Source organism: Melanerpes formicivorus, unplaced genomic scaffold (genome assembly GCF_026170545.1).
Source record: "Melanerpes formicivorus ecotype bairdi unplaced genomic scaffold, bMelFor1.0.p_v2 SCAF_130, whole genome shotgun sequence".
NCBI classification, from domain to species: domain Eukaryota; kingdom Metazoa; phylum Chordata; class Aves; order Piciformes; family Picidae; genus Melanerpes; species Melanerpes formicivorus.
This window is the reverse complement of record NW_027142482.1, coordinates 575,820-599,165: the sequence shown is the minus strand read 5'-3', so window position 1 is coordinate 599,165 and position 23,346 is coordinate 575,820. Positions and strand designations below refer to the sequence as shown.

Below are 23,346 nucleotides of genomic sequence, written 5' to 3'. Positions count from 1 at the left end.
CAGACCCACAGACCCCCATCCAGTCCCACAGGAGCACAAGCCCGGCCCCGAGATCCCCCTCAGCCCCAGGGGATCCTGATCCCAGCCACAGCTTTCACCCGAGACTCCCAAAGGATCCAGATCACAACCCCCAGCCTCAAGGGATCCCAACCCCACCCTGCCCCCAGCCCTACCGCTGCCCCACTGCCACACCCCACAGATGCCCTCCCCACACCAACCCCCACAGCTCCTCCTTCTGCCCCTCCAGAGGCTGCCCCCAGCCCCACTCATCCCAACCACACGAGCCCTGTCCCAGCCCCACGGAGCCCCCTGCCCCCCACGCCCCTCCCGACCCCCAACTCCACACACGCCCCCGGCAGCCCCACGCAGCCAGACCCTTCCCCGCTCCGCTGCCGCAGCCCTCAGCGCTCCCCGGCCCCCTCAGCCCCTCCCGCCCCGCCGCAGCTCACCAGCCGGCAGCTGCCGCTCGCCCGCCAGCACCGCCGGCACTTCTCCCGCGCTCCGGTACCACTGCCGCTCCCCACGGGGCAGCAACAATGGCGGCCGCGGCCGGCAGTGGCAGCTCCTCGCTGGGCCTCGGCAGCGCCCAGGGGGAGGAGCTGCCGCGCTCCAGGCGCCTCTCTGATTGGCTGCGCCTGGGCGGGTGTGGGAGGGACTTCCTCTGCGGCCCCAAGCCCTGCTGGCGCTGCCAGTGCCACGTGAGCGCCTGAGGCGGAGCGGCCGGGCCGGGGTCTGCCTCGCAGCGCTCTGTGCTCGGCAGGAGCCGGCCGGGGCCGGCAGCTTGGTGTGCGCTGAGCTCTTGGTCGGCCTGGTGCTGTGCGTGGGCTTTGTGCGGGCTGAAGGTGGGGTGAGGGAATGTGTGGGGCTTTGGAGGGGCTGGTGAGGGGGGGTGTGCGATCGGTCACGGAGTGAGGGTTGTGTGGAGGAGTTGGGGAGGGGTGTGCGGGGTTTTGGGGGGAGGTGTTGGGGGCTGTGGGGTGCGGGAGGGTGGTCGGGGCGCAGCGGAGTGCGCAGGGTTTGTAGGGTTTGTGTGTTGCGAGTTGGTGGTGCTGGGGGAGGCTGTGTGTGGCTGTGGTGTGGGTCGGGGTGGGGAGGCTTGGAGTGGGGAGTGGTGGGGTGCTGCGAGGAGGGCTGCGGTTGTGGGGAGCTGTGTGTGTCTGTGGGCAGTGTGTGGGGAGCTGTGGGGGTGTGTGGTGTTGGGGGTGGTGTGGGGAGGTGGGGGGTGTGTCTCTGGGTGTGTGGGGGTAGGGCAGAGGTGTTGGGGGTGGGTGGGTGTGGTGTGTGGGGTTGTGGGAGGGGTGTGTGGGGTGGGGTCGGGGTGGGTGTGTTTGGGGGTCCCTTGTGCTGCTGCCTCCCCCTGCTCGGGGCAGCTGCAGGCCCCCTTTGGCTGCTGCTGTGTTGCAGGCGGAGCCATTGGTGGGCTGCAGGGGCTGGCCCTGGCCCTGTGTCCCTGTGCTGGGGGCTGGGCTGGCAGCAGGGCTGAGCTGGCAGCGGCGCTGTGGGGGCTGCTGTGTGCAGGAGAGGTGGTGGTGAGCGTGGGGTGTGGCCTGCAGCAGAGGCTGCTGTGGGGGTGTGGGGGGGGAGCCCTGGGGGTTTGGGGGCTTTGTGCTGGCAGGTGCCGGGCGGCTGCTGTGCTGAAGGGCAGCGGCTGGGCTGAGGGCCAGGCGCGGGGGGGAGCTGTGGGCAGGCTGTGTGCTGGGTGCCGTGGGGGTGTCAGGCGTGGGTGCTGTGCTGAGCCTGAGCTTAGGAGCGCCTGGGGCTGGTGTCAGCTGTGGGTCGGTTTGGCTGTGCTGGGGGTGGTGGCTTCCAAGGCCTCTGTGCTCTGCAATCTCTTGAGGCACAAATCTTCCCTGGGGGGTTGCAGAACAACTTTGAGTCTGGAGACCTCTTAAACACAGAAAGGCTCAGGGCAGGAGGAGCTTTTGCTCTGTGGCTGCAGGCTGAGAGCTGTGCAGAGCTTTTGTCAGCTGTGCTGGCAGGAAGCATGGTCAGAAGCAGACTACTCTGCTTCAGCTGCTCTGCCTCTGGGGAAATGCTTGCTGGCAGGCAACCAAACGAGGCTGAGATGTTGAGTGTCTGCTTGTGGCTGAGGAACTGCATTGAATTGGACTGAAAGGTTTGGATTGGACTGGGGGCAGCCTGTTCTTGATGGTTTTGGTGGTGAGAAGTCCTGGAGCTTCATTGGAGGGGCTTCAGAAGAAGACAAAGCAATTGCATTGCTACCAATCGATCTCTAAGATTTTACTTACTTGCTGTACCACCTTGGCCACAAAATGAGGTCCTGTGTCTGAGGAAACATCAGCAGGTGTCCCAGAGCGAGGTATTGCCCCTTGTAACACTGTTTTAGTAACCTCTGAAGCTTTGTTCGTGCCAGTCTAGCTCCTCTCCTTACCCTGGGGTTAGTTTTCAGACGCACCTCACACTGCTGCTTACCTGCTCTCCTGGGGTGGATAATTCTCATACTAGACACTCTTGAACCAATTTTCCAATGAGTCTTTGCCTGTTGTACCTGAACAAAAGCCCAGAGGAGGTTAGTAAGTGTGATTAACTTCCCATCAGGTCTCCTGGCCCAGCCCTTTCCTACCCTAGTCCCTAAGAAGTCTTTGATTAATTTCTGCTGCTCAACTGACAGTTTGCCATCTGGGATCAAAACAAACTCTGCCACCTTCCCTCCCTGGCCACCCTTTGAGCTGTTTGTCTGCCAGTCCATTGCCTCTTTCTTGACTGGTGGTCTCCCCTAGTGTGCTTTGCAGTGCATTGTGGCTGACTTGCTTGGCTTTTGCACTGCTGCCAGCAGCCTCAGTATCCCTTCCCAATGTTTAATACCAGTCCTTGAGTTGACAACAGTCCTGGTTCTTCCCAGATGGCTCCCTGGGCATGTACCACTCCAAAGGCATACTTGGAGTCAGTCCATATGTTTGCACATTTCCCTTGGGAAAGCTCAAGGGCTCTGCTTAGAGCAGCCTTGTGGGGGGTGCTGGGGGCTGCAGGAGAGCTGGGGAGGGACTTTTGTGAGGGGCTGGGAGTGATGGGATGAGGGGGAATGTATCAACATCTGAAAGACTGAGGTTGCTCCTGTGGTAGACTCATTAAGTAGTAGACCAAGATCAAAAAGGAACAAAAAAATAGAACAGCCAACTATGTGGTGATTGGTAACAGGGTAACTGGCAACCTAACTGTTAGTGTGTTTGACTTCTGTTTGAAGCTATTAGTACAGGAAAGAAAAATTTAAGGATTCAAAACTGTACATTACTAAAAATGATAATTTCTATTCATATTGCATATTGAGTATTGTAGTCCGAGGATCCCTTGTCCACGAGTTCAGGTGTATTCGGGCGCCAGATATGGGAGGCGACGGAGATAGGAATCAATACGGCTGACCAATGTGATCAAGTATTGTTCCTTTGTTGTTCCAGTGTTGCAGGCCGATGGTGCAGGCCTGAGGTGCAGGCCTATGGAGCAGGCCTGTAGTGCAAGTATAGCACTGTAAAGTGTAGAAGAAACAGGAGACAGGAAAGGCAGAAGTGCATAGCAAGGCAACTGCTACAACTTATATAAACTCGGAGTGCCCTGTTGGCATAGCTCCATTGGTTCCCTCTGAGTGACCACACATTGCACTATTACAGATTATTGGTCCAACTACCAATGACACAACGAGGTTGTTGATGCAGGTGCATGTCCTGTTGTCCCAAGATAACTGTCCAAGTTTATAGCTACCAGTGTCTTGTTTTAGTTACATGCTGCAGGCACAGCACTGTTTTGCTCCACTGCTAGCTGGCTCTGCATTTATGCTGAGCATGGCCTACCACCATGTCAGGCTCTAGGCCTGCACTGCCAGATTGCTCACACTGCTCGTTGCTGGCATTGCCACACATTTATTACTTGGTCTTGACTCCATTGTGTCCTTTTTTGAATAGTGTGTAGTGCCCAGGACTGTCAGCTCAGAAAGACTGGAACTCAGCATACAATTAGAGGCAGTGAACAGTATGCTGGAAAAGAGAAGAATTAAGTGCAGATGGGAGAGGGGAGGAAAGTAGTCTCTTTTACAATGTGTAAGGCATAGTTTCAGATTTGTTTCCCTCTTGTGTCTCTTGCACTTTAAGCTAGTAGGCCAGTGAAGTGCAGAAGGCATCCTGCTTGGACTTGGAGGCAGCAAGGGGGAGAAAGTAGTAAAAAAACCCACTAGGTCTTAAAAACTTTTCAAGGTATGTGCTGAGAATGTTATAACATTTTTGACACCACATACTTAGAGATGGAGAAATGTATGTAGGCCTTTCAGTCTGTAATCACTCCCCCCAACTCTCAAATGAATTCAAATAGGAGATCCTGAGCTTATCTCTTGTTGATGTCTGATGTTGTACGTGTGCCCTCTGGCTATCAAGGGTCAAACTTTGTGATGAAATGCTGGTGCAAATGCTGATCTAGTTATGAGTAGTAATTATTGTCATTAATAATAAAGCTATGTCCAGTCTCATGGATCATAGCAGTTGTCTAATTGCCGTGCTCACTCATGACTTCCCATCATTCGGGTTGCTGAGCGCGTTGTTGGTCCGTCACCGTGTTTTCTTAATGTGTACACAGGTACATGATGTGCATTCTGTGGATCAAGTGATGCTGGGAAGCTTTCTTTTTGGACAGCTTTAAGTGTGTTCTCAGTGTCTGGACAGGAGTTAAAGTGGACTGACAGGCTGTAATTTAAAGGACTGAGATGATTAAGGCAGACTTGACTTACATAAAGTGCTAGGAAGAATGTAGCATTCCTTCAGGTTAGCTGTGTTTAACCAGCTTTTAAACTCCAGTTACTTAACAACAAGTGGCTGTATTTCTATAGCTACAGTACCTGGGAAACCTTTCTATCTGTAGTAGACCAAGAGATGTGCGTTTTCTTCATCAGTGTTCACTTTGCTCTGGTATAGTGTAATGTGCGTTACATGAAGTTTATTTTAAGGAACATATACAGAATGGGGTTGTCTTTGCATACTTAAAGGTCTGTATTAGATTTGTGAAAGCTTGTAACTGGTAAGCTCTGAATGGCCCACAGTATTGCTGAGATAACTACCTTGCTTCTGTGCCATGGAGCTGGAGATAAGGTCAGTGGATCACTTGAAATAGTGGCAAGGGAATAGGGGAGCTTCGGATTATGTTTACATCAGGGTTTCTTGTTTAGGAAATACTATTTGATCTTCAGTCATGCTGTGAACTTTCTCTTGAGCGTTGCACAGAAGTGTTTATGATAGGCTTCTGGAAATACCAGTCTGTTTGCCTGGGTGACTGGTATTGGTGTGGTATGGTTTATATTCATTGGAGCAGCTTACAATTTACATCGTACGCCTCCAGTTCACTGGGGAAACGGAGGAGCAGGATAACTCAGATAATGCAAAAAGAAAGGGAAGTGAATTATGAGTTAAGAGGCTCTAAGAATAAGGATGAATGTAGAAAAGAGAAGTCTCTGGTGCAATTGATTTGTGGAGCCCTGAGATCCATATATTAACAAAGCTGCAAACTAGCAAAGCTCCCTGCAGCACAGTGCAATGCAGCCTGATTTAGTTCATGTGGAATAGGTGGCTTGTCTTCCCACAGATAACTCTGAGACATCTCTGGAGAAATGCCTTGAGAATTGTGTCAAATAGCTTGAAAATACATTAACCTGTTTCCAGCTGTTTATTGGGAAAAAAATTACTGCTTAACCTAAAGCTGTGTTTTGTTTTGTGATTTCAAAACTTGCAGCGTAATGCTTTGGTTATATCAGAGATAAATGGCAAAGGGTGTTTCATCCTTCAGAAACTAACCAGGTACTTTGTGACCTGGGACACCGAAACACTTGAACATGTCCAGAGAAGGGCAACAAGGCTGGGGAGAGGCCTTGAACACAAGCCCTATGAGGAGAGGCTGAGGGAGCTGGGATTGTTTAGCCTGGAGAAGAGGAGGCTCAGGGGTGACCTCATTGCCCTCTACAACTACCTGAAGGGTGGTTGTAGCCAGGAAGGGGTTGGCCTCTTCTCCCAGGCAACCAGCACCAGAACAAGGGGACACAGTCTCAAGCTGCACCAGGGGAGGTTTAGACTCGAGGTGAGGAGGAAGTTCTTCACCGAGCGAGTCATTCGTCATCGGAACGGATTGCCCAGGGAGGTGGTTGAGTCATCGATCCTGGAGGCGTTCAAGGGGAGATTGGATGTGGCACTTGGTGCCATGGTCTAGTCATGGGGTCTGTGTTGATAGGTTGGACTCGATGATCCTCGAGGTCCTTTCCAACCTGTGTGATACTGTGATATATTAAAATTGTTTGCAAATCAAAGGATGTGGTCTTGAATTTGGGTAAAGGGATTTTAATTTGTGTAAGAGAGAAACAGCAGAAGTGTTCAATATGCCTATTTAATAAATATATGCTAAAGGTACCATATCTGAATTTGTGTGTGCTTGTATTGCACTGATGCACTGAAGTATGGGTTCTTTGCAACTGCTTACTTCAACTTTATGCAACATGCTTGAATTTGTTGTTAAGTTACAGGTAATTTTTTTTAAAGGTTAATTAGCAAATAATTCCACAGCATCTATGATTTAGTTTCTGTGCTAGCATTTATTTCTGATGATGTTGATAAATCAGTGTCACTTTAGTGCTTGATTCTAGGTTAGCTCTATGAACTTCTGTCACACAAATACATTATATACTGGAAAAACCTCTGGTGCTTGAATACATGCTCTATGTGTACTACTCATCTAGTAGTGTTCATTCAGCTCTGGGAGGGAACTTTTCAGAGTGTGATCACAGAACGGTCCAGGCTGGAAGGGGGAATGGATTGAAGGTTGAGGAGGGTAGATTTGGAGTAGAGCTTGGGAGGAAATTGTTTTGAATGGGGGTGGTGAGAGGCTGGAGCAAGTTGCCCAGGGAGGTGCTGGCTGCCCCCTCCCTGGAGGTGTTGAGGGGCAGGTTGGATGACGGCTTCATCAGCCTGGTGTGGTGGAAGGTGTCTGTGGCCATGGCAGTGGGTTGGAGTTGTCTGATCACTGGGGTCCCTTCCAGCCCAAAGCATTCTCTGAATGCTTGAATTTAGCAGACACTTAGCAGAAGTGCAATGAAGGAAACTTGAAATAAGCAAAGCTGTGAAACTGGTTCTGAGCCCGGGGGTTTGCGTGTGAGTTTCAAAGCTGTTCTGACCTCAGTTGCCTGTTCTTGAGCTCAGGATCTGCTTTTGAGCTTAGTTGCTGGGTGTGAGCTTGGGAAGAGGTTCTGACCATAGTTAAGGGTTCTTGAGCTTGGGGGCTGGGTGTGAGTTCTGGAGGTGGCTCTGCATTTCTGATCTGGATTCTTGTGCTTGGGAGCTGACTCTGACCTTAGTTGCTGGTTCTTGAGCTTGGGGGCTGGGTGTGAGCTTGACCCCTGCCTTGAATTTAAAAAGGGAGAGTTCAGCCAGTTGGAAGGTGAAGCTGAGCTGCTTTTCACTGCAGTGCTTCAGAGTTTGTGATGCTCAAAAGGCAGATCTCAAAGAGCTGCTGCAAGAGTTGAGCTAAAGTGGAACAGTGCCCTGCAGAGAAAAAAGCTTTTCCCTCCCAGTCAGCCATTGGAATCATCTCCCCAGGGCAGTGGTGGATTCCCCTGCAGGGCAGAGTTGGAAGGCTCAGTTTGGCAGGGGGCTGGGCCAGCTCCTTTCAAATCCAGTGACAGCTGGCAAGGTTGGAGCAGCTGAGCCTTGGGGTCCTTTGCAGCCTGGCATTCTGTGCTAGCAGAGCTGTGCTGATGGGTTTGAGGGCACTTGGAAAGCTTCTGGAGCATTTGTGAAGAGTGTGCAACACATCCCTGAGCCTAGAAACTCCCTTAGCTCTCTTCAGAATGAACTCTGCTGAGCTTGAAGAGCTTTCAAGGAATTTGGCAGAGGTTTGGAGGAGTTTGGAAGGGATTTTGGTTCTCCACATTCTTGTTCTCTTCATTGTCTTCCGCTGCCTCATCTTCTTCCTCCTCCTCCTGGAGGCTGCACTTAGAATCCTAGAATCCTGGAGTGGTTTGGGTTGGAAGGGACCTGCAAAGGTGATGCAGTCCAAGCCCCTCTGCAGTCAGCAGGGACATCCTCCACTAGATCAGGTTGTCCAGAGCCCTGTCCAGCCTCACCTTGAATATCTGCAGGGATGGGCCCTCAAGCCCCTGGACCCAGCAGCCTCCTGGTGCAGAACTTGTTTCTCACATCCAATCTCAATCTGCTCTGCTCTAGTTTGAAGCCATTGCCTCTGGTGCTGTCCCTGCAGGCTTTGCAAACAGTCCCTCTGCAGCCTTCTTGTAGTCCCCTTCAGGTACCAGAAGGTCACTCTCCAGGCTGAACACCCCCAGCTCCCTCAGGCTGTCCTCGTAGCAGAGCTGCTCCAAGCCCCTGGTCATTTTTGTGTCCCTCCTCTGGACCTTCTCCATCAGGTCCATGTCCTTCCTGGGTTGAGGGCCTCAGAGCTGGCTGCAGTGCTTCAGGTGAAGTCTCAGCAGAGTAGAGCCAAGTGCCAGGATGCCCTCTGTCCATCTCTGGCCATGCTGCTTTTGGTGCAGCCCAGGCTGCCCTTGGCCTTCTGAGCTGCAAGCTCCCACTGTCTGTTCCTGGCCAGCTTCTTCTTCACCAGCACCACCCGGTCCTTTTCTGCAGGGCTGCTTCCTATCCCCTCCTCCCCCAGCCTGTACTGATTGTGAGGATTGTCCCAGGCCAGGGGCAGGACTCTGCCCTTGCTCTTGTTGAACCTGTTCAGGAGGTTACCCTGGGCCACCTCTGCAGCTTGTCCCCTTGAGCTCCTCTAACTTGTTCTGCAGGGTATTGTCTTAGGTTTCAGGAGCCAGAGAGGCTCTCTCTGTGCCTTGTCAAAGGACTTGATGCAAAGCTCTGCCCAGAGGGTTGGATAGAATTGGGCAGTTTCCATGGCTGTGTTGTTCAGAGCTGCATCCTACAGTGCAAAGCATCAAATCCACAACAATCCATAGTGCACCTCAGCCACGGGACCCAAGCAACCTCCCTCAGCCAAAGCTTCCTCCAAGCTCCACCAAACCGGGCCAGAACCCCAAGCCCCAAATGCCTTCCCCCTCCCCCATGCCTCTCTGCCCCTCCTCCCTCCTACCCAAGAGATGCAGTTACACATTCTGGTAGGCAGCTCCCAGGTGAGCCAGGGCGCTCCAGGCTGCAGTTGGCAGCATTGCCAAGGCCTCAAAGCTCCTCTGTAGAGAGAGATCACAGAAGATGTTCCTGGGAGCAGAGAGGAAGGGAAAAGGAGGTTGGAGAGCCTGTGCTGTTCCTTTGTAAAGAGTGGGTTCAGGCCTTGTGGGAATGAACTAAGATAGATGACACTTTCTGGTGGGCCTCTGGACTCTGCTGTCCCTTCTGGAGGTCTCTACTTTCTGCTGTAAGACATCCCAGTGCCTTCTGCCCACCAGAGGGATTCTCCTCCATGCTCTCATCCAGGGGCTTCTGTTGGGCCATGCTGGCTGTGTAGAACAGCCCTGGGGACTTGGAGGAGCCCTGGGGACTCTGAGAGGTCAGGAAGTGAGTGGAGATGGAGCAATGGATGGAGAGATGGAAGGTGAAGGCTGCAGGGGGTAGGAGGGCTTAGTCCAGCAGCTGTGTGGCTCTGCCTGGCTCCTGCCTCCAATGGTGCTGGCAGCAGCTGACCCCCTACCCTCCCTGGCTCAGGGCAGTCCCCTGCCTCCTCCTGACATCTAGCATAGCCCAAGCAGGCACTCAGGTCTTCTAGCCACACAGCCCAGCCATACCCCATGGCAGGACTCAACTGAGTTCTGACTCCCTCTCTGTCCCCCTTTCTCTCATCAGTTGCATGAGGTGCACAGTCATTCTGCCCCTGTATACTGCACTGGTTAGGCCACACCTCGAGTACTGTGTCCAGTTCTGGGCCCCTCAGTTTAGGAAGGATGTTGACTTCCTGGAACGAGTCCAGAGAAGAGCAACAAAGTTGGTGAGGGTTTGGAACACAAGCCCTATGAGGAAAGACTGAGGGAGCTGGGGTTGCTCAGCCTGGAGAAGAGGAGACTCAGGGGTAACCTTATCACTCTCTACAACTACCTGAAGGGAGGTTGTAGACAGGCGGATGATGGTCTCTTCTCCCAGGCACCCAGTACCAGAACAAGAGAACACAGTCTCAGGCTGCACCAGGGGAGGTTCAGGTTGGATGTTAGGAAGAAGTTCTATACAGAAAGAGTGATTGAGCTATGGAATGGGCTGTCCAGGGAGGTGGTGGAGTCGCCGTCATTGAAGGTGTTCAGGAGGAGACTTGATGGGGTACTTGGTGCCATGGGTTAGCTGTTTGGGTGGGTTGGATTGGTTGATGGGTTGGACACGATGATCTTGAAGGTCTCTGCCAACCTGGTTTGGTTTATTCTAATAAAGGTTTATTCTAATAAAAGTGGCTGCAGAGTCCCTCCCCTGCCCTCGTCTGTAACCCCCGACTTGGCTTGGTGCTGTTCTTTCATCCCTCCAGCTGATCCCAGCCTTTAGTCTCAGGCTCCTTCCATTCTTGTGCTCCTGTTTCCAGCCCAGTTCCGTAGATGCTTCCTCAGCCACAGCATTTCCCGCTCTACCCTTCCATCTGCAGTGGCAGTGGAGGTAGGGGACCCAGGGCCATGGGACAGCCAAGGCAGTAGGAACATGGTTGGGCTGGGAATGAGGGAAGGGCCTGGGAATGGTCAGGCAGGAATTAGGCCTTGTCCCCCAAAAAAGGGGAGAGGGTGGAGGGTACAGGTCCCATGTGGCAAATGTGTGTGCTGGAAATGGCAGAATCTGGCAGCATTTCAGGAGCTGAAAGGAGTGAATTGTGCTGCAGCTCTGCATGTGTCAGCTGGGAGATGAGCAGCAGCCCATGGGCACTGTGCCCTCCTATCAAATCTCATTTTCTCTTGGGGATGTGGAGTGGCAGCTCCAGGAGAACTGCAAAGAGTAAGCTGAGAGAAATGCTCAGGGAGAGAAGGAAGCCAAAATCCTTTCCACTGAGTCTCTTTGGGCTGCAGATGTTTGAAAGGTGCTGGCGGGGTCAGGTTTGTGCAGGAGCCAGAGACTCTTCCAGCATCCCAGTGAGGGCTGAAGAGGTTTAGCAAGAATCTGAACAAGTCCCTTCCCCCTTTGCTGTATCTCCAGAGAGCATGAACCTCTCTTTGTGTGTGTCCTGAGGGCTGCTCTGATCTCTTGGGGAGTGGGCAGCGGAGAGGTGTGTGCAAGGCAGAGGTGAGCAGAGTGGGTGTGCTGGGGGCAGGGCCAGGAAGGTGATGTGGGGCCAGAGCAAGATCTGCTGGCAAATGCAGCTGCAGGCAGCAGAGTCCTGAGCAGGCAGTGGGAGGAAGCTGCAGGCAAGGCCTGGGAGAGGCTATGTGGAGGCAGCTGTGTTGTGGTGCTGCCTTGCAGCTGTGTGCTGGGGGCTGTGTGCTGGGCAAGGAGCTGAGTCTGCACTTGTTGAGGTCTCCCATCCTGAGCAGCCCTCGCTGTGTGCTGTGCCTGTGCTGTTGAGCTTGGAAGCTGCCCTCAGCCAGGCTGAGCTGTGCTGCCTGGTCCTGGGCCATGCTGAGCCATTCCTTTCAGGTCAGTGCTCTCCTCTAAGCCTTTTGCTTCTCTCTGCCAGGGTCTGAGTCCCTCTTTCTGCATCAGCCCTGCCTCTGTGTGCTTGGGAAGAGCAGAGTTTGCAGATCTGCCCCTTGGAGCAGCCCAGCAGGTGAAGAACCCAGACTGGGGCAACAACAGGACCCCAGGCTCCCAGGTCAGCCCTCAACCTCCTCCAGCCCCTCATGCCCACCACATTTCACCTCTCCAGGGTCTCTGAGGGACATCAGTCTGAGAACTCCCCAGGCTGTTTAGGGGCAGTTGTGTGTCAGGTCATGATGTTTGGGGTTAGAATGTGGAAAGTGATGGGAGAAGGTTGGGGGTGGTTTGGTCTTCCTGAGTCATTGTCTGAGCCAATAGAGATCGAAGGACAGGACCTGGGCCAGGAACCACCCTGCCAATGCTGCCAGGCTAGAGGAGCATGGAACAAGACCACTTGTAAGCTTCAGGGAACCTCAGGGCACTGGTCACAGGAACCTGGGCTCTCAGCACAGATATTAGAGGCCTGAGCCCACACTGTGGAAGAAACTGAAAGTTTGAAGTTCCCTCTGCATTGTTTCCTGCAGCTGGGTGTTGGGAGGTGTTGGGAGTCAGGGACTGTTATGACCCAGGCAGGATCTCAGCGTTTCAGGTCCTGGGCTCAGGTGCTTCCATCTTCCCTATTGCACAGCTGTGACCCCTTCCTGCCACAGTATGGCCTCACAGAAGGACCCAGACAAGAGCTGGGAGGACAAAGAGCATCTAGAGATCAATTTGGAGCAGCCCAAGTGCATACCCAAGGGAGAGGATGAGGAGGAAGAAGAGGACTGGATGGAGGATGATGATGCTGAGGTGAATGGTGACTATGAGGAGGATGAGAATGAAGAGGAGGCTAATGGTGAGGATGAAGGTGACCAAGTTGAGGAGGAGAAGGAATGTGCAGAGGAGGGTGAAGCCAGAACAGGCCCCTCAGTGCCACCCAAGCAGCTGAATCGGTGCTCTGAGTGTGGGCAGAGCTTCCCATGTGGCTCAGAGCTGGTGAAGCACCCCTGCCCCGGCCCCCGGCCCTTCGTCTGTTGTGACTGTGGCAAGAGGTTCAGACAGAGCTCTATCCTCATCCGTCACTGCCTGACCCACACTGGAGAGAAACCTTTCACTTGTGCTGACTGCGGCCACAACTTTAGGCAACGCTCTGAGCTCACAGTCCACCGCCGCATCCACACTGGGGAGAAGCCTTACAGCTGTGCTGATTGCGGACAGAGCTTCAGACATAGCTCTGCCCTCACCAACCATCGCCGTGCGCACACTGGTGAGAGGCCGTACAGCTGTGATGACTGCGGCAAGAGCTTCACTCGCATGTCTTCTCTCTGGCAGCACCGCAACGTGCACACCAGTGAGAAGTCCTTCACCTGCAGGGACTGTGGCAAGAGCTTCAGTCGCAGTTCTACACTCATCATCCACCGCCGCATCCACACCAGAGAGAAACTGTTCCCATGTGCTGAGTGCGGCAAGAGCTTCACCACAAGCACTTTATTGATCCAGCACCAACTCATCCACAGGGGTGACAAACCATACTGCTGTGCCGACTGCGGCAAGAGCTTCAGCCGCAGCTCCGACCTAACCAATCACCAGCGCACCCACACAGGAGAGAGGCCTTACAGCTGTGCTGACTGTGGCAAGAGTTTCTCTCAGAAATCTTCTCTCACACGGCACCGCAGTGTGCACAGCACTGGGAAGTCTTTCACCTGCAGGGACTGTGGCAAGAGCTTCAAAACCACCTCCAGTCTCACCATCCACCGCCGCATCCACACCGGAGAGAAGTTGTTCCCCTGTGCTGAATGCGGCAAGAGCTTCACCACGAGCACTACGTTCATCCAGCATCAACTCATCCACAGCGGTGAGAAACCGTACAGCTGTACCGACTGCGGCAAGAGCTTCACCTGCGTCTCCTACCTATCCAGACACCGTCGTGTGCACACGGGTGAGAAAGCTTTCACCTGTGCTGACTGCGGCCAGAGCTTCAGCAGCAGCTCCTATCTAACCACGCATTGCCTCAGCCACACCAGTGACCAGCCCCCAGAGCGGGGGAGGTACAAATAGATCTACCCAGGGTCTACTGGGGTAATCGTGATCCCCTGAGAAGGCTTTTCTAGGACCAAAATCACCTCTTTTTGGTCTGCATTTCTCAGAGGTTAGGGACTCCAGCAGGAACAAACACCTCCTGCCCTTCTGAACACCTATTATTGCTGATGAGAACAATTGCAGTGCTGAGTCAGCACAGCCATTGGAGCTGGGGTGAGCTTTGCCAGGGTTTGATTCTTCCCCCTTTGTGTCTCCTTGGGCTAAAAATTCTGTCCATTGCCCAGTTGTGTCAATAAAAATCCTAAATTCACCAAATCCTCTCTGTTTGCTTTTATTGTAGACATTTGTTCCCTAGGAATGGGGCTTGAGCTGTGTGCCCAGTTCAGGATGGTCAAAGTGAGGTTCCCAGAAAAGTCTTGAGGAAGAGCTTGAAGAGTTATATTGGGTGGTATAAATGGACCACACAAGAAAATTTCCAAGTTTCTTGTGAGAGTTGTTTTATTAAAAAGCAGAAGCAAGCAAGCAGCAGGGGAAAAAAAAAAAAAAAAAGGAGAGAATCGGCGTGCTGGGCTGCAGAGACTTCCCCCCACAGATACCTCCAGTCTCTGCCAAAAAGCCTCTTACAAATCCTAACTTTTCTTTATATAGCTACACCATCTCCATATGCATGTTTATTCTTAATAGAAGGCAGGGACATGATAATGAGTTCTACCAACTTCTTGGGCTTCTTGAGCATGTGTCTTCTTTGTGGTAGGTGTCATAGATGAGGCAGGGGAGGTCTTTCTCCTGTGCTCTTTGAAGAACCATATCTTCTCACACAAGTACAGCTGAAGCACAGGACTTATTTGAGGTAAACATTCTATGGCTCCTGAGAAAGTTGGCCTGAGGTTCCTGTCTGAAGCCAAAACAATCTGAGCATTTACTTTCTGTTCTCAAAACAAGCCAACCATCCAGCCCTAAAGATGAATTCCACAACACAAATCACAAACCATTATTGTGTTTATAACAAGGAGGCAATGGAACTGTCACTGTTGAAATTAGCTGTGGAAAATACAAATGCAGAATGTAAAAAGCTGTTAAAATCTTTGCCTAATCAAACCCCCACCTTGCTAGAAATGATTGAAGCATGTAATAAGATAGGTGCAATGGGACATAAATATGAAGCTATGGCTGCAGTTTTTGTAGCTATGAATGGTCCAATGAATACAGAAGTTTGTTATGGTTGTGGGAAACCGGGTCATCTCAGAAAGAATTGTTTGGTAGCTAATAGCGGAGCCAAACCTAAAGCACCTGGGATTTGCCCTAAGTGCCAGGAGGGGAGGCATTATGCTAACCAATGTCAATCTAAGTATAATTTTCAAGGTCAGCCTGCACAGGGAAACTGGATGCGGAGTGCGGGATGGCGCCGGGTGCTGACACAAATGATCCAGCTGTCACCATCCAGCCAGATGTCGGCAGCACACACATCTCTGACCTCTGTCCAGCAACAGCAGGTGGCACAGGACTGGACCTGGCAACCTCTAACACAGTAACTTTCCTTGATCCTACGGTACATTTATTGCCAAGAGGTGTGTCAGCTCCTCTCCCAGTAAAAACTCAGGCATTAATATTAGGTATCCACAGGAAGGGCCGGTTGGATGAACCAGGGAATTATAGGCCTGTCAGCCTGACCTCAGTGCCAGGCAAGATCATGGAACAGGTCATCCTGAGTGCAATAACACAGCACTTACAGGATGGCCAAGGGATCAGGCCTAGCCAGCATTAATTTAGGAAGGGCAGGTCCTGCCTGACCAACCTGATCTCCTTCTATGATCAGGTGACCCGCCTGGTGGATGTGGGGAGGCCTGTGGATGTAGTCTACCTGGACCTCAGCAAGGCCTTTGACACCGTCCCCCATAGCAAACTCCTGGCCAAGCTGTCAGCCCATGGCTTGGACGGGAGCACACTGCGATGGGTTAGGAACTGGGTGGAGGGCCAAGTCCAGAGAGTGGTGGTGAATGGTGCCACATCCAGCTGGCAGCCAGGCACTAGTGGTGTGCCCCAAGGATCAGTGCTGGGCCCCATGCTCTTTAACATCTTTATTGATGATCTGGATGAGGGCACTGAGTCGATCATCAGTAAATTTGTGGATGACACCAAGCTGGGGGCAAGAGTTGATCTGCTGGAGGGTAGAGAGGCTCTGCAGAGGGACCTCGACAGGCTGGACAGAGTCCATCGGCATGAGATTTAACACATTGAAGTGCCGGGTTCTGCACATTGGCCACAGTAACCCCATGCAGTGCTACAGGCTGGGGTCAGAGTGGCTGGAGAGCAGCCAGGTAGAGGTTGGACCTGGGGGTGCTGGTCGATGGTTGGCTGAACATGAGCCTGCAGTGTGCCCAGGCAGCCAAGAGGGCCAATGGCATCCTGGCCTGCATTAAGAACAGTGTGGCCAGCAGGAGCAGGGAGGTCATTCTGCCCCTGTACACTGCACTGGTTAGGCCACACCTCAAGTACTGTGTCCAGTTCTGGGCCACTCAGTTTAGGAACGAGGTTGACTTGCTGGAACAAGTCCAGAGAAGAGCAACAAAGTTGGTGAGGGGTTTGGAACACAATCCCTATGAGGAGAGACTGAGGGAGCTGGGGTTGCTTAGCCTGGAGAGGAGACTCAGGGGTGACCTTATTGCTCTCTACAACTACCTGAAGGGAGGTTGTAGACAGGCGGATGATGGTCTCTTCTCCCGGGCACCCAGTACCAGAACAAGAGGACACAGTCTCAGGCTGCACCAGGGGAGGTTTAGGTTGGATGTTAGGAAGAAGTTCTATACAGAGAGAGTGATTGCCCATTGGAATGGGATGCCCGTGGTGGTGGTGGAGTCACCATCATTGGAGGTGTTCAGGAGGAGACTTGATGGGGTGGTTGGTGCCATGGGTTAGCTATTTAGGTGGGTTGGATTGGTTGATGGGTTGGATGCGATGATCTTGAAGGTCTCTTCCAACCTGTTGTTGTTATTATTATTATTATTATTATTATTATTATTATATCATCAACAACGATATCAGGGCTTTTTGTGCTTCCTGGGGTTGTTGATTCTGACAGCACAGATAAAATTCAGATCCTGGCATGGACTCTGTTTCTTCCCTGCATGGTACCGAAGGGAAGTCATATTGCACAGCTATTATTGCTTCCCTCGGGATCGGAACGTCCCCCTGCAAAGGGACCTTTAAGAAACAAAAGAGGATTTGGGTCTACTGGGGATCCACAGATTCTGTGGGTGCAGACTATTTCTCAAAAACGTCCTATCTGTCAATGTGTCCTGATGTACGGTCAGCAGAAAATAGTGCTTAGTGGTATTATTGATAGTGGAGCAGACGTCACAGTGATTTCTAAAGCTAAATGGCCCCCCCGCTGGCCTGTAGCTAGTGCATCTCAGGCACTGGCAGGTATAGGGGGAGCTGGAGAAAGTCATCAGAGCCTGAATTTCATTCAGATTCAGGGACCAGAGGGACATATAGCTTCTGTGAAACTTTTGTTTTTACCTGTGCCTATGGGGTCGTGATGTGCTTTCACAATGGGGGGTGACCATGAACACCCATTTTTAGAGGGGGCCATTGCGGTGCGCAACACCCTCCAGTTGACATGGAAAACAAATTCCCCTGTCTGGGTGGATCAATGGCCCCTACCTGTGGCAATGCCAGTGACGAGTAGTGTGAGCAATCTGGCAGTGCAGGCCTAGAGCCTGACATGGTGGTAGGCCATGCTCAGCATAAATGCAGAGCCAGCTAGCAGTTTAGCAAAAACACTACTGTGCCTGCAGCATGTAGCTAAAACAAGACACTGGTAGCTATAAACATGGACAGTTATCTTGGGACAACAGGACATGCACCTGCATCAACAACCTCGTTGTGTCATTAGTAGTTGGACCAATAATCTGTAATAGTGCAATGTGTGGTCACTCAGAGGAAACCAATGGAGCTATGCCAACAGGGCACTCCAAGCTTATATAAGTCGTAGCAGTTGCCTTGCTACGCACTTCTGCCTTTCCTGTCTCCTCTTTCTTCTACACTTTGCAGTGCTATACTTGCACTACATTACAGGCCTGCTCCATAGGCCTGCACCTCAGGCCTGCACCATCGGCCTGCAACACTGAAACAATAAAGGAACAATACTTGTTCATATTTGTCAGCCGTATTGATTCCAATCTCTGTCGCCGACATCTGGTGCCCGAATAAACCTGAACTCCTGAACAAGGGATCCTCGGACTACAATACTGATCAACTCAGCACAAAGAGGTACGTCCGAGCGACACGGAAAGCCAGTCGAACAGCACTGCCCCAGTGCTGAAAAAATTAGCAGCGTGCGCTCAAAAAGGAAGTGAATCTCACCCTGGCCTGGTGAGCGACCGGAGGAGGGGCAAGGGGCAGCACGCCACCACAGAAGAGGCTGTGCAAAACCCCCTCCACCTATCCTCTCCATGAGAGGTATTACTGGCAATTCTGGGATCTTAAAAGGGCTATTAGCCTGTGCCCAGAGTCATCCCCAAGGCAATAAGCTTTTACTTCCGAAGCACGGGATGAAATTGCAGCCCAGCTGTGGGATGAGGTGCTAAATGCTTAAAAAAGCAGCTTTTCGTATAGCACCGTGTGACGGATCGTCACAGACATTGCAATCGAAAAAAGCAGAGCAGGCTACTCCCGATTCAGCTGCTGCGGCGTTTGGTTCTGTGGTGGGTTTGGAAGGGTAAGGCCAAGAAGCCTCCTCCCTTCCCCCTTGTAAGGTAAAGGGAAAGAAAATTGAAAGGAAAGGAAAAAAAACTCACAAGCTGAATTAGCAAAGCAGTGGAGCTATATATTTACAAAGCAATGTAGGATATGCAGGGGAATATTTACAAATTTACAATATCTACAATATATACAAAGATATACAATAAAGTAACACAGAAATGAGAGTAGCCCCCCTTGCCGAGGGGTTCCCCACCTCCGCTCTCCCCTCTCTCCCCCCCCTTTCCCCACAGTAGTTCGGAAAAGAGGGAGAAAAAGAGAAAGAAAGAAGTTAAAAGCAGTTTTGTGTTAATTGGAAAGGAGTCAATACAGGCCTTCTATCTTATTGGTTTCAAGGCCGAAGTCTTGGCAGAAAGCCCAGCAGAGAAAGAGCTGCTACCCAAAGAGGCAGAAGCAAGACTGATAGAAAAGTCCTGGAAATGCTCAGTTCACTCCCAGTTCAGAAGGTGCTTCCTCCCACTTCACCAATGAAATAGTTTAGATTATTCTTTCCGTTTACCAACTTCCGTCCACCATATTCCCTTTCTTAAGGGCACAGCCTCAAACGGTCACAGTCCACCCCTTCTAAACAATTTCATTGGCTGTTCATACTGTCCATCCAATCCCAAACGATATTTACAGTTCGTGAGTAAAGTTCATAGTCCATTCCGGCTATGCTCAGATGTAGATGATTCAAAAGTCCAAGAAAATCAGAAAATGAGAAAAATGGAAAACAGTTCATTTCTTCGCCGGCGAAGCAAAGAAAAGGGAAACAGGGATTCTCAGGGTCTCTTAGTTGACTCAGGGCTCTCAGGGATCTCAGGGTTCGTACACCGTAGATTCCTCGTTGATTCTTCCTTTGGAGGCGATGTAGCTGTACAACAGTTCAAAGTTAACCTCTTTCAGCTAAAGTTAAGTTTCTTTGTGGAATACACTGAATTTCACCATTCTCTTGCATTACCCGATAAGTGTGACCCGGACCTTCAGCTGAAACCACCCCTCGGACAGGTCTAACCTCTCCTGAGGGTGAAAATACCCAAACAGTTTTACCTAACAGATTCTTTTCTCTAACAACAGGAACTCTATCACCTTCTACTTTCCATAGCAAATCTGAATGTGCAGGTCCAGCTCGGTTCACTGAACCTCTGCTATTTACCAGCCAGGTTGCTTGTGCTAAATATTTTTCCCAGTTTTTCAAAGATCCACCTCCCATGGCTTTGAGAGTGGTCTTCAACAAACCATTGTAGCGTTCAATCTTCCCTGAAGCTGGTGCATAGTAGGGAATGTAGAATATCCACTCAATACCGTGCTCTTTTGCCCAGCTCTTTACAAGGTTGTTCTTGAAATGAGTTCCGTTGTCTGACTCGATCCTCTCTGGAGTTCCGTGTCTCCACAGGATCTGTCTCTCCAGACCGAGAATGGTGTTGCGTGCAGTTGCATGTGGAACTGGATAAGTTTCCAACCATCCAGTGTTTGCCTCTACCATAGTAAGCACATATTGCTTACCAGAACGAGAACGTGGTAGAGTGATGTAGTCAATCTGCCAAGCTTCACCATACTTGTACTTGGACCATCTGTCACCATACCACAAGGGCTTAAGTCGTTTTGCCTGCTTAATAGCAGCACAAATGTCACAGTCACGGATGACTTGTGTGATAGCATCCATGGAAATGTCTATGGATCTGTCACGAGCCCATTGGTATGTTGCATCTCTGCCTTGATGTCCTGACGGATCATGAGCCCACCGAGCTAAGAATATCTCACCTCGGTGTTTCCAGTCGAGATCAAGATTAGAGTCCATGTCTACTTGAGAAACTCTTGCAGCTAGATCTGCCTGATGGTTGTGTTGCTGTTCCTCAGTAGCTTTGCTCTTAGGAATGTGAGCATCGATGTGTCTCACTTTCACTGGAATTCTCTCGATTTGATCAGCAATGTCCTGCCACAGGTCTGCTGCCCAAATGGGTTTTCTTTTCCTCTGCCAACCACTCTTCTTCCAGTTCTTTAGCCAACCTCATAGAGCATTGGCTACCATCCATGAGTCGGTGTAGAGATAAAGCTTTGGCCATCTCTCACGTTCAGCCACGTCGAGAGCTAACTGGACAGCTTTTACCTCTGCGAACTGACTGGATTCTCCTTCTCCATCTTTCGCCTCTGCAACTCGGCGTGTTGGACTCCACACTGCAGACTTCCACCTTCGCTTGTTTCCAACAAGACAACAGGAACCGTCTGTGAACAAAGCATATTTCTTTTCATCATCAGAAAGGTCATTGTAAGGAGGAGCTTCCTCAGCACGAGTTACTTTCTCCTCTGGAGGTTTAGCACAGTTGATGCCTTCAGGCCAACTTGAGATCACCTCCACTAGACCAGGTCTTTCAAGATTTCCCATTCGAGCTCTCTGTGTTATCAGAGCCATCCACTTAGACCATGTTGAGTCTGTGGCATGATGTGGTGTGGAGCCTTTGCCTTTGAACATCCAGTTCAAAACTGGTAATCTGGGAGCTAAGAGAAGTTGTGATTCAGTTCCAATCACTTCAGAAGATGCTTTTACTCCTTCATAGGCAGCTAAGATTTCTTTCTCTGTTGAAGTATAATTAGCCTCTGAACCTCTGTAACCTCGACTCCAGAAACCAAGAGGTCGTCCACGTGTCTCACCTGGAGCTTTTTGCCACAAGCACCAGGTTGGACCATTGTCACTTGCAGCCGTGTACAAAATGTTCTTAATGTCTGGACCATCTCGGACAGGTCCCAGACCCATTGCTTGAATTACCTCTTGCTTTATCTGGTCAAAGGCTGCTTGTTGTTCAGGTCCCCAGTGGAAATGGTTTCTCTTTCGAGTCACATCATACAGAGGTTTCACAATCTGACTGTATCCAGGAATGTGCAGTCTCCAAAATCCCACTATCCCCAAGAAACGTAGGGTCTCTTGCTTGTTTGTGGGATTTGCCACGGTAGAGACTCTATTTACCACATCCACTGGAATGTGTCGGCGTCCATCCTGCCACCGCACTCCCAGAAACTGAATTTCTGTGGTAGGTCCTTTCACCTTGTCTCGCTTGATGGCAAAACCTGCATTCAGAAGAATGTCAATGATTTTGTTACCTTTCTCAAAGACTTCCTCAGCAGTTTTACCCCAGACGATGATGTCATCGATGAACTGGATGTGTTCTGGAGCACCGCTCTTCTCCAGAGCATCGTGGATCACTGCATGACAGATGCTTGAGCTGTGGATCCAGCCCATTGGCAGTCTGTTGAAAGTGTACTGGATTCCTCTCCAGGTGAAAGCAAACTGAGGCCTGCATTCCTCTGCTATGGGAATAGAGAAAAACGCATTAGCAATGTCTATGGTAGCATACCATTTGGCCTCTTTGGATTACAGCTCATACTGGAGCTCCATCATGTCTGGTACTGCTGCACTCATAGGTGGTGTCACTTCATTTAGGGCTCGGTAGTCTACCATCAGACGCCAGTCTCCATTCTGCTTCCGCACAGGCCACACTGGACTGTTGAAAGGTGAATGAGTTTTGCTGACGACTCTCTGACTCTCCAACTGACTAATCAGATTCTGAATGGGCAACAAAGAGTCACGGTTGGTTCTGTATTGTCTGTGATGCACAGTCTGAGAAGCAACCGGCAATTTAATGTCCTGTATCTTATGTTGTCCCACAACTGCAGATTCATCAGAAAGTTCAGGTCTGGCAGATAGCTTCAATTTTTGTCCATCAATGCCTATAGAAGCTACTCCAAAAGCCCATTTGTAACCTCTAGGGTCTTTGAAACGCCCTTCTCTCAGAAAATCAATTCCCAAAATACAAGGTGCGTCAGGTCCGGTCACAACTGTATGCTTCCTCCATTGTTTACCAGTTAGACTTATATTAACCTCTACCTTACTTAACTCTTGAGATCCACCAGTGACTCCCAGAATAGTTATAGACTCTGATCCCTGATAATTTGATGGTATTATGGTGCACTGAGCTCCTGTGTCAACCAAGGCCCTGTACTTCCGAAATTGTGAAGTGCCAGGCCACTGGATGTACACATCCCAATAGATTCTATTATCTCTGTAATCCCTCTCCTCCCCCTGGCGGGAGGCAGGGCACCCCTAGTTATGGGGAATATGCGTACATGTGCATTGCACATAGTTTGCAGGGTTATAACTTTGCATGTTATAACTGGAGCCACTGTTGGAGCCATAAGAGTCGTTCTGGGGAACTGTGGAAGTAACAGCTACCCTTCTGGTATTGCTACCTCGGGTTCTGCCACTTTGCAGTTCTCTCAGTCTCCTGAAAAGATTAGAAGTTGGTTGGCCATCCCAGCGGTTCATGTTCTCACCAAACTGATCACGCAGAGTTATCCAAATAGTTCTACGTGATTGCCTTGGTGGTCTGTTTTGGCTGAAAGCCCAGCAGAGAAAGAGCTGCTACCCAAAGAGGCGGAAGCAAGACTGATAGAAAAGTCCTGGAAATGCTCAGTTCACTCCCAGTTCAGAAGGTGCTTCCTCCCACTTCACCAATGAAATAGTTTAGATTATTCTTTCCGTTTACCAACTTCCGTCCACCATATTCCCTTTCTTAAGGGCACAGCCTCAAACGGTCACAGGTTCTAACCGAGATGAAAAAGAGAGACTCGGAAGGCACTCCCCACCCTCCGACCCCCTCCTCTCTCCCTGCACATCGTCTGCCGCTCCATCAGCATCCTCCTCAATTTCAATTGCCCGCTACTCCTTCTACACGAATCGCAGCTCTCTATTACCATCCTTTTGTGCGGAAAAATCTGCTCCTGCCACGTCAATAGCGGCAGAAGCGAATCCCGATCGAACTGATAAGGCACACAAAATCAAAATGGAGGTCACTACGCATTAAGAATTAAGACACAGGAGACACCACCTCCGCCGTCTTGGCAAGCACACGGTGTTTATTAAGACACTGCCACAGCCGCCCACGCCCAGCAGAGACACCCATTAACAAAAAAAAAAAAAAGAGGT

At 50.9% G+C, this 23,346-nt stretch overlaps 1 protein-coding gene across 3 annotated transcripts; it reads left to right on the top strand.

Annotated features, from left to right (window-relative positions):
- The first annotated feature begins 768 nt into the window (after positions 1-768).
- On the top strand, positions 769-14,308 carry LOC137456556 (zinc finger protein 135-like). 3 transcript variants are annotated; one of them, XM_068168051.1, is made up of 3 exons: positions 769-842; positions 11,587-11,721; positions 12,235-14,308. In XM_068168051.1, exon 3 carries the CDS (start codon positions 12,258-12,260, stop codon positions 13,641-13,643), a length of 1,386 nt encoding a protein of 461 aa, XP_068024152.1. In that variant the 5' UTR covers positions 769-842; positions 11,587-11,721; positions 12,235-12,257; the 3' UTR covers positions 13,644-14,308. The 3 variants fall into 3 exon arrangements, with proteins under 3 accessions (XP_068024152.1, XP_068024154.1, XP_068024151.1); XM_068168053.1 differs by lacking the exon at positions 769-842 and adding an exon at positions 1,703-2,320 and having other exon boundaries at positions 12,257-14,308; XM_068168050.1 differs by lacking the exon at positions 769-842 and adding an exon at positions 1,703-2,320.
- Positions 14,309-23,346: the final 9,038 nt, after the last annotated feature.

What these genes read in the sequence shown, in the direction of transcription:
- LOC137456556 (XM_068168051.1), top strand. Translation starts at nt 12,258, where the DNA reads ATGGCCTCACAGAAGGACCCAGACAAGAGCTGGGAGGACAAAGAGCAT.